At 66.2% G+C, this 10,435-nt stretch overlaps 2 protein-coding genes across 2 annotated transcripts; one reads left to right on the top strand and one right to left on the bottom strand.

The window, feature by feature from the left end:
* Positions 1-1,078: 1,078 nt before the first annotated feature.
* Positions 1,079-3,234, top strand: EMIHUDRAFT_442307 (hypothetical protein; the record flags this gene model as incomplete). The annotated part of the gene is made up of 6 exons (XM_005783621.1): positions 1,079-1,536; positions 1,715-2,428; positions 2,496-2,541; positions 2,614-2,697; positions 2,804-2,884; positions 2,979-3,234. The coding sequence occupies 6 exons, from the start codon at positions 1,082-1,084 to the stop codon at positions 3,105-3,107; spliced, it is 1,509 nt and encodes a 502-aa protein (XP_005783678.1). The 3' UTR covers positions 3,108-3,234.
* Positions 3,235-6,449: 3,215 nt separating this feature from the next.
* Positions 6,450-10,435, bottom strand: EMIHUDRAFT_468251 (hypothetical protein; the record flags this gene model as incomplete). The annotated part of the gene is made up of 6 exons (XM_005783622.1): positions 6,450-7,242; positions 7,368-7,566; positions 7,698-8,433; positions 8,507-8,726; positions 9,007-9,112; positions 10,071-10,435. The coding sequence occupies 6 exons, from the start codon at positions 10,433-10,435 to the stop codon at positions 6,691-6,693; spliced, it is 2,178 nt and encodes a 725-aa protein (XP_005783679.1). The 3' UTR covers positions 6,450-6,690.

The raw sequence follows: 10,435 nt of genomic DNA on the forward strand, positions 1-10,435 counted from the left end.
CGCACCCCGCACCGGCCGACGCTCCAATCGTTGTGTAGTACCTTCTCCTCGAAATGTTCGTTCCGGACATGCGTGTGTAGTGCGCCCCCCGGCATGCAAGCGATGTCCGCCTGCTCCCAAGCTTCTGGGACTGAGGTGCACACATCGAGGACTCCATTTGTGTGCAGGCGGCACCCTTCCGATCGTTCGCCGATGTCCGAAACCGGCATGTCCCTAACTAACTTTTCCAGGAGAAGGTACTACCCAACCATTGGAGCCTCGGCCGGTGCGGGGTGCGGCTCTGGGCCTGTGGGGGGGCATGGCCTCTTTTCACAGCCGAAAAAGGCACCCGCCCCCCCGGTTGTCGAGCTGCTTCGCCATAATAAGACAGCTGTCGCGGCCTACCAACAACCAAAAAGCGGGGTTGTCGCACAGCCGAGGTACGGCCTCGTTCGTCCCTCGCACCCGGCCTGAGAGCGCTGGCACCGCTAATATTAGCACCTTGGGCGCCGAATAGGCGCCCAAATAGTGGCACTAATAGTTCCCAACTGCTCCGTTGCGCCGCGCGCTGCGAGACAGTCAACCCTCTTCATGTGCTAAGTCACAGCCCGGTGTCGTATGACACCATTCCCCCAAACCACCCGGATACGAGTTCCTTATACCAATCCTACAGTCGTCTGAGACGACACCCGGATCGAGGATGGCTTTGCAGCCTCACCCGCGATCAACAATACCGCAGAGCCGCGCACACGGCTCACCACCACCACCACTTGCTGAACACCGACCTTCGGGTTCAGATGCCGATCCCTCTGCAAACGAGGAAAGAGAGACGTCTCACGATACTACGGAGGGCCTCGACCACGGTCAGACCACCCCGATCCCTACCACAGCTCTTGAGAAGATGAAAAAGAAGTATGTTACGTGTTGGGGTCCAAAGATCGTCGTTGTGGCGCTGCGGGAACATCCCCAGGGCCTCCAGGGCTCACACCTCAACCTCTCATAGACCAGCGCACAGCGCAAGCCCCAACGGATTTTCTTCTCATAATAAGGCTGGGAACGGCGTCCCGAGAAGTGGCCCTCCCCTCTCCATCCCTTCCCTAAAATGTTGGTCCCCTCCATCGCCGCGCTTCTGTCGTCAGTCGCGTCAACGCCGGCGGCCGGCGTCGTCCTCGCCGACGACCGTTCGCCGGCGGGTGAGCGCCGCTTGCCCGAGCGACGCCACCTGCACGAACGCAGCATGCGCGGCGGCGGCGGCACGCTCTTTCAGAGATTTTTCCCGCGGACGCCGGGAGAGCAGCCAGAGGTCATCTCATCGCCGCTGGAGCACGCCCTGCCCAACGTCGACGACGGCGGGCTGGGAAAGGCGTACACCAGCGTGCCCGAGCCGCCGCGGAAGTGGGACGTGTGCGTCGTCGGCGCGGGGCTGAGCGGCGGTGTGATCGCTGAGCGGTACGCGACGCTGCGCAAGCAATCGGTGCTGATCGTCGAGAAGCGGCGCCACATCGCCGGCAACTGCTACGACTTTCTCGACGACCAGACCGGACTCCGGCTCAATCTGTCCGCCCTGCCCTCTCGACTCCCCGCCTCCCTCCCTCCGCCTCCACCTCCGCCCGCCTCCCCACCTCCGCCAGCCTGCCCCTGCTCTGAGCAGGCACCTTCTCCCCGCCTCCCTCCCTCCACCTCCCCACCTCCGCCCGCCTCCCCACCTCCGCCAGCCTGCCCCTGCTCTGAGCAGGTACGGCCCGCACAACTTCCACACCAAGCTGACAAACGTCTGGGACTACGTGAAGCGGTTCGGCCGCTGGGCCCACTACTACCACAAGAAGCTGGCCTGGTCCGAGGGGCGGTTTGTCCCCTTCCCGCTCAACACCGAGACGCTCAACACGATCTACGACCAGCACCTCATGGGCGCGAATGAGACGGCAGCCTTCCTCGCAAAGATCGCAGAGCCGTGCGGCCCGGGAGGGTGCTCAAACTCGGAGCAGCAGTCGGTAGCGAGCGTCGGCAGGGCGGCGTACAACCAATTCTACCGTGGCTACACGCTGAAGCAGTGGGGCGTCGACCCGTCGCAGCTCGACGCGCTCGTGACGGGGAGGATCTCGGTTCGCAGCGACTTTGACAACCGCTACTTCACCGACCGCTACCAGAGCCAGCCGAGGGACGGGTACACACGGTGGATGGCGGGCATCTTGAGCGACCCTCTCATCGACCTCGTGCTGGGCGTCGACTGGTTCGACGTGCAGCAGCGCCTCGCCGGCCGGTGCGGCAAGCTCATTTTCACCGGCCCGATCGACCACTACTTCGCCGACTCGGGCCTGCCGAAGCTGACGTACCGCTCGCTCCGCTTCGAGAAGCTGGCCGTGCTCAACATCGGAGAGCACGGGTACTACCAGCCCGGCACGTCGGTCAACTACCCCGAGATGGCCGTCCCCTTCACTCGCTCGACTGAGTACGAGCTCTGCCCCGCGGGACGGCCAACTCATTTAGACGATGACTACTCGCTCATTGGTCCACAGGTACAAGCACTACCCCGGCCAGCCGCGCAGCAACCACACCGTCGTGGCGCGCGGAGACGAGCGGTCTTTGGTCGCAAGCTGTGAATAGCGCCTCTTGACAGGCGCAGACAGTGAACAGGTGCGCGAGACGAGCGGCGCGGACGGCGAGCCGTACTACCCGGTGCCGAACCCGCGCAACCACGCGCTGTACGCCAAGTACAAGGCGCGCGTGCCCCCCCCCCCCCCCTCTCCCTCTCCCTCCCCCGAGACGGCTCAAAGGGGCCGAGACTCTCTCCTCCGGCTCTACCTCGAGATTGCCCCGAGACTAGGCGCTCGCGGACAAGGAGGCGCTCAAGGGCGTGCACTTCGTGGGCCGGCTGGCAAACTACAAGTACTTCAACATGGACCAGGCGGCCATCTCGAGACAAGCCACTCGAGACCGCGCGAGACCACCCGAGATTACCACCCGAGATCACCCGAGAGCGCCCGAGAGTGCCCGAGCAGGCGATCGACAACGCGCTCAGGATCTTCGACGGCCTCGACCGGGACAGCGCGCCCGGCCGGCCCCCGGTCAAGAAGAGGAAGAAGGAGCACAAGGGGGGCGCACACGAAGACGCGCTGCATTTCGACTGACCAGCGCAGAATCTAGTCCTAGACGCGAGGCGTAATTCCCGAACTGAGTCGGATTTCGACGTCCCACGCTTAAAATTCGCAATGTTCAAAATGCTCCAAGTGCTCCAAAATGGCTAGCCAATATCTTCTCTCCGCACTAAAGTCTCGCATCGGGGTTCATTTCAACAAAAAGACATGTAGAGATCTGAAGGCAAAACCAAAAGGCTAAAGGGCGGTGTGGCCGCGTGCGGACCGTGAGTTGACGGAAATCGGGGGACGCGACCCTCCCACTTCGCCACAGACGGTCCCGCGCCTCGCCGCTATGACGGGCACACGCCCCGCACCGTCCGCTGTGTGCCCGTCTTTGTCCGGAGTGAAAAGTCCAACGCGCTCGTCGGTGGCGGCTTCCCCCGACTGCGCCGCGCTCGGCGAACCTCGACAGCGCCTTGGGTGGCATGCAGCTCTTTGCGCCTGAAGCCTGGAGAGCAACGCCAGCACTTGCGCGAGTGCGGCGGGTGCGCGAGCGCCCCGAGCGGCCCGCCGCCGTTGGGGGCGCGCAAGCAGTGTGGTCTCCGCCCCATCCACACTGCACCAGCACCAGCACCACCACCCTCGTTCCACGGACGGGGTGCTGGTGGGCGTCTCCCTGCTGTTGATCGCGGCGACGGGTTAGAGTCGAGGTTGAAATTGTAGTACAGCTTACTGGGAGAAAAGAGAGAGGGGGTGTGTTCTCTAGGCCCCTAATAAATTGTACGCCGGGGCCAGCCGGCTCTTTGTAAGTACGCCGGAACGCTGAACACACGTATGGTGGCGTGCAGCATTTTTGGCGAGGCGGCGGCGGGAGCGAGTGACGCGGCCTCTTCGAGCTCACTGGGCAGCCTTCCCGCAGAGGCGGCGAACGCGGCTGCGGAAGGCGACGAGGCGGCGCTGCTGGCGTGGATTGACAGCGGCGGGCAGGTCAACGCGACTTGCGGGGTAGGCAATGCGAGCGGCAGCACTGCGCTGATGCTCGCTGCCCAGGAGGGCCACGAGCGGGTGGTCGAGCTGCTGCTGCAGCACGGCGCTGAGATCAGCCTGCAGAACAGCGTCGGCTGGACCGCGCTGATGCTCGCCGCCCAGGAGGGGCACGAGCGGGTGGTCGAGCTGTTGCTGCAGCGCGGCGCGGAGATCAACTTGCAGAACAGCTACGGCGTCACCGCGCTGATGCTTGCCGCCAACTACGGCCACGAGCGGGTGATCGAGTTGCTGCTGCAGCGTGGCGCGGAGATCGACGAGCAGAACAGCAAAGGCGGCACCGCGCTGATGGGCGCCGCCGACAACGGCCATGAGCGGGTGGTCGAGCTGCTGCTGCTTCGGCACGGCGCAGAGGTCGACGAGCAGAACAGCGCCGGCGGCACCGCGCTGATGGGCGCCGCCGGCAACGGCCACGAGCGGGTGGTCGAGTTGCTGCTGCGGCACGGCGCTGATGTCAACCTGCAGAACAACGAAAGCGGCACCGCGCTGATGGACGCTGCCGCCGAAGGCCACGAGCGGGTGGTAGAGCTGTTGCTGCAGCGCGGCGCAGAGATCGACATGCAGACCAGCGACGGCGTCACCGCACTGATGGCCGCCGCTTTCGAAGGCCACCCCGCCGTCGTGCTCCGCTTGCTGCGGGCGGGCGCGGATACGAAGCTGCGCTCTGTGAACGGCAAGTCCGCGCTGCAGTTTGCCAAAGAGAATGGCCACGCCGCGTGTGTCGAGGCCTTCCGGCAGCACGTCGCGGAGGTGACTGCGAGCCGGCGCGAGGCGGCGGCGGGCGGCGCGGGGCGGCGCGAGGCGGCGGCGAGAGGGGCGGGCGGCGCTTCCTCGGGCGAGGCGGCGGCGGGAGCGAACGCCGCGGCCTCTTCCAGCTTACTGGGCAACCTTCCCGAAGAGGCCGCGACAGCAGCTCTCCAAGGCGACGAGGCGGCGCTGCTGGCGTGGCTTGACAGCGGCGGGCGGGCCAACGCGACTTGCGTGGTAGGCGGTGTGAGCGGCTACACCCCGTTGATGCTCGCCGCCAACTACGGCCACGAGCCCGCCAACTACGGCCACGAGCGGGTGGTCAAGCTGCTGCTTCAGCGCGGCGCCGAGATCAACCTACAGAACAGCGAAGGCGGCACCGCGCTGATGAGCGCCGCCTATGAGGGCCACGAGCGGGTGGTCGAGTTGCTGCTTCAGCGCGGCGCGGAGATCGACTTGCGGAGCAGCAAAGGCGGCACCGCGCTGATGGGCGCCGCCGGCCAAGGCCACCCCGCCGTCGTGCTCCGCCTGCTGCGGGCGGGCGCGGATACGAACCTGCGCTCTGAGGACGGCAAGTCCGCGCTGCAGTGGGCGAAGGAGCACGGCCACGCCGAGTGCGTGCGCGCCCTCGAAGAGCATGCGGCGGCGGCGGCGGCTGCGGCGGCAGCGGCGAGGGAGGCGGTGAGAGCGGCGGCGGAGGCGGAGGCGACGCGGCATGCCGAGGCGCTGCTAGCGGGGGAGGAGGCGGAGAAGGAGGCGGGGGAGCGCGCTAGGGAGAGCAAGAAGGCAAAGAACAAGAAGAAGAAGGGGAAGGGGAAGGGCGGCGGGGGCGGCGCTGGGCCGTCGCGGGAGCCCGAGGATGAGGCAGCGATGGCGGCGGGAGAGGAGGCGGAGTTGGCGGCGGCGCTAGAGGAGAGCGCGAGGCTGGAGGTGGAGAGGCGGGCGCCCGACGAGCAAGCGTCGTCCTCTTTGGCTGCAGAGAGGCCGCCTTCGGTGGAGGAGGAGGAGCCGCCGGACGACTTCGTCTGCCCAATCACGACCGAGCTGATGAGCGACCCGGTGATGGCGGCTGACGGGCACGCGTACGAGCGGACGGCGATCGAGCGCTGGCTCGCGACCAAGTCGACGAGCCCGCTAACGGGCGGCGCGCTCGAGCACCCATACCTCACCCCCAACCACATCCTGCGCCGTCAGATCCGGGACTGGGAGGGGGCGCGCAAGGCAGCGTGACCATGCATCCACCCGCACCAGCACCACCCTCGTTCCACGGGGTGCTGGTGGGCGTCTCCCTCACCCCCTCTGGGTAGAGTAGGGCTCGCGAGAAAAAGAATTTTACAACCAAGGAAAAGAATTTGCAACCAAAGAAACCGTCTGTCTTCTACCACGAACTAAAGCCGTACCTCGCACGACCCTGTCCTCCTCCCCCATCCCTCGTGTTTGGGTTTGTCGTCTGTTTTCTTTCTTTCTTTCTTTACACTGGGGGCACGGGACTCTGGCTACTGGCACTAACACAGGAACACCTGGAAAGTGCGTGTTTCGCAGCGTGTGGGTGTGCGTGTTCATCCTTTTTACTTTGAGGCTGTCGCTCCAAAAAAATCCTTTCACGTTTCAGGCTGTCACAGAAAAACACAACCCCGGACCCTCGAGTAGACGCACAAGCAGAAACAGTCCGTCGAGAAACAGCAACGACACAGTCAGAAGTCAGCACTGGGTCCCAGGAAGGCGAGTGCGATGACGGCCTCTAGTGTGAGCTCTAGCTAGTGAGCTCATACGCACGCACGCAGATACATCGCTACTGCATTCGAGGCGGAATTTCACGCGGCGAACACCAAGGAATCAGAGTTCACGGGTGCCGCTGCGCAGGCCGAGGCGCGGTTGGGGTGCCCACCGTGCGCCCGCCCTCGTTGAAGGCGTCGACAACAAAGTCATACTCGACTCCAGCGGACAGCGCGCGCGTCTCCAGCGACGTTGCCCCGCCGTACACCTGGTAACTGTGAAACTGGCCGGGGGCGCCGCGCTCGCCGAAGCGCACCACGTACCACTCCGCCCGTGCCGCCGCGTCCCACGCAACGCTGGCGCGCCGTGCGTCGGCGCTGTCGCGGGTCACTCGCGGCGCGCCGACCCTCGCCGGCGGCTTGACGGCGGCGGTCGTGCCGAATATGCGGAGGTCGGAGAGGCCAAACGCGGCGCCGGCGGGCGTGTGCGCCGAGATGACCCGGAGGTGGCGCAGCGACAGAGGCTGGCGGAGCGCGACGTAGTCGTGCGGCGAGTCGCGCCCGCCCTCCCTGCGGTCGAGTTCGGGGACCACCGTCCACCGCACGCCGTCCGCCGACGCCTCGCAGTAGTACCGGCACGCGTCGCGGAGCGGGAGGCGTCCCGTCTGCTTGGCGCCCACCTGGTGGGGGCCAGGAGGTGGGTGGTGTGGTGTGTGGTGGCCAGGGGGGGAAAGGCGAAGGGAGGCGGCGGTGGCGAGAGAGGTCGGTGGTGGCAAAGGGGGCATCGAAGCGTGTCAGGCGTCGCCTCAGCAAAGTTGAGCTGCACCGCGTAGGCTGTCGCGTTGGCGCCCAGGTCCACCGCCAGCCACTCCCCCGCCGCGCCGGTCTCCGCTGACCAGCACGTGCGGATGTCCTCGTCGAAGGCGCGCGACGGGGCGTTGGCGCCGGAAGTGGAGCTGGCGGTGGCCGGCTTGTGGAGAGACAAAAGCTGCCAGTCGGGGCGCCTAGTGGCAGGTGGAGGAAGGTCTGGCATCCCATGGTGGCACGGGCAGGGGCACAAGGAGCCTTCCAGGGCCAACGTCCAGGTGCTCGTTCTCTGTGTGTCTGTGTCTGTGTGACTGCGTGCGAGATTTGCCTGCCGTCGACGCCAACGGGGAAGTCGCCGAGGTACGTGTCTGCGTTCATCCACTCGCCCTGCACGTGCACCGGGTTGATGACGAGTCGGCGGATGCGCCTCGCGATGACGGCGGTGGTGACGTGCCACAATCCGCCGTCGAGGCCGCGGAAGATGCTGCCATGCCCCGCGCCTCGCATGAAGCCCGTCGGCTTGGCGGAGAAGGGCGAGAAGGGCGAGTACTTGCTGTGGTGGCTGTGGCCTAAGTCGCGGAGGCTCTTCGCCACAAAGAAGCCGTCGCTGTACGTGAAGAATTGCGTGCCGGGCGAGGCATACTGGAGGAAGTATACGCCGCCCACCTTGGTTATCCACGGACCTTCAACATACGGAGCAAGTCTGTAGTCGTCGTTGCCGTTGCCGCTCACCTCCCACCCGTTCCGCGCGGCGTCGGCGAACGCCACCGCGCTGTGGTGCGAGACCTCCCTCCACCCCCGCGCCGGGTCGAGCTCGACGACGTGCGACGCGTTGCCCCCACCTGTCGGGCCCCAAGTCTGGTGGGAACCGTACGCCAGGTACACTCTTCCATCGTCGTCGAGGAAGAGCGCCGGGTCGGCGTACGAGGGCAGGGTCGCCACCTCCCGCCACTTGCCCTTGAACGGGTCGTCGGTGGTATACAGCGCTCTCGAGTGCGACGCGGTGAAGAAGAGCCGGCCCTCCATCTGCATCACCGTCGGCGCGTAGTCGTCGACTGGGAGGCCTACGGGACGTGTCGGGGACACGTCGTGGACGAGTCCCGGACATGGTGTGTTTGAGCCATTTTTAAGTTCAACATATCGCGCCAGTCGGCACGATGAGGGACCATCGGAGCATGTCGTTGGACGCGTAGTACCCGCCATTCTTGGACAGGAAGAGCAAGTACCGCCCGCCGAAGACCACCATGGTCGGGTCCGCCCCTTCGCGGAACGACTCCCCCGTGGTGGGCTGGAAACGGTACGGCAGATCGATCGGGTTGCAGAACGTCGGCGCTGCGGCGGCCGCCCCGCCCACGGCCTCGGCGGCGGCGGCGGCGGTATGGCTCTCGAGAAGCCCACGCGAGCTCCGCTCGGCAACCGCCGCACGCCGCGGTGCAGCGGCCGAGCCTCTTCCCTCCTGCGCCAATGCCACCGCCTGCCGCAGCGTCGGCTCGAGGCACTGGCAGCGGCCCTGCCCTGTTGCGCAATGAGACGTGCCTGCGGCAACCGGCAACGCACGGCGCTGAGCCGTCTCCGCCAAGTGCATCCCGTGGGGAGCTTGGGCTGGGCGAGCCGCCTTGGTCTGACTTGTCCCGCACCACCGCGAGCTCGAAGCAGTTCATCGCGGCGTACAAGCACCCCCTCACGGTGCCGCCCTCCCTGCCGCATTGCTCCTCAGTCTTCCCGCTCCTCTCGTCGGGCGGCCTACGGGACGCGTAACGGACGCGTCGTGGGGGGGCGAGCCCCGGGCATGTGTCGGGTCCGCTCCGCTCGTCTCGCGGCCGGAGGCTGCAGAGCTGAAGCCGCTTGAGGCGGAGGCGGGCTGCCACGGCGGCATACGCTGGCTGGTGGGCGGCGGCCCACGGCGTCACCTACGAAGCTGTGCGGCTCGCGTGACAGGATGAGCCGGCCGGCGGCCGAAGGCGTGAGATTGAGCCGTGTCCCTTGTGCTTGAGAGTGTCTGTCTGTCCTGTCTGTCTGTCTGTCTGTCTGTCTGTCTGTCTGTCTGTCTGCCTGTCTGTCTGTCTGTCTGTCTGTCTGTCTGTGCCATGGTCTGGGGTTTCATCATGCGGGAAGCGAAGCTCGTCTCTGCTACTGCGGCCGCCTCGATGAAGACGGCCGAGGGAGACAGCTGCGGGATGTGCACGAGGTGGGCCCCGTGCGGCGAGATGAGGACATCCGCCTCGGCGTAGCGTCTTACCTGGACAGGCGCAGAAGGCACGGACCGCCGGTGCGAGCGCGTGCTGCGAGTTGGGTGCGAGGTCTCCTCACGCCGTTGATGGTCTCCTCTCTCTTTCCCTCCCTCCCTCCCTCCCTCCCTCCCTCCCTCCCTCCCTCGCTCGCTCGCTCGCTGCTCTCTCTCTCTCGGCTCTCTCTCGGCTCTCCCTCAGCTCTCTCCTCTACGGTGCACGCCTGGTCACAAAGCGAGTCGGGCCGCTCCGGCAGCCGAACCACCTCGAGGGGAGCCTTTGCAGCCCCGGCAGATCGCAGCACGGCGGGAAGGTGCGACCGCAGGGCGGCGATGGTCGCGTTTGACAGACTGCGTCCTCCCACGTGCGGGCCCGGCAGCCGGCACGGGTTCTTGGAGCCGCCGCCGCCGCGCGGGCGGTCGATGATCCGCACCCGGAGAGGGGCGGAGGGCGGCCGCGAGGAGATGCCGCACCGGCGCCAGACGAGGGCGCGGAACGCTTTGCCGGTGGCGGCTGTGAAGGTGCCGCGTGTGCCTTGCGGCCGGAAGGACCTCGTCTTGAGGCAGCGCGGCGCGTCGGTCGTCCCAAAATACAGCCTCGCAGTGGGAAAGGCGTAGGCCAGCAGCTCGCGTGTGAGCGGCAAGGCGTCGTACTGCCACCAGATGATCTCCGGAACGACATATTCCGTAAAGCTGGTCGAGATCATAGGATACGTCAGCTCCAGCGTCTGGTGCCCGATGTTGATGACGAATCGCTGCTTGGACGTCGCTCGAGGGAGGCATGCTTTTGTGTAGGGGCAAGGGACCGTCCAGCACAACCCAGGGGTAGCCGGTGCCAT

Source organism: Emiliania huxleyi (genome assembly GCF_000372725.1).
Source record: "Emiliania huxleyi CCMP1516 chromosome Unknown EMIHUscaffold_179, whole genome shotgun sequence".
Taxonomy (NCBI): Eukaryota; Haptophyta; order Isochrysidales; family Noelaerhabdaceae; genus Emiliania; species Emiliania huxleyi.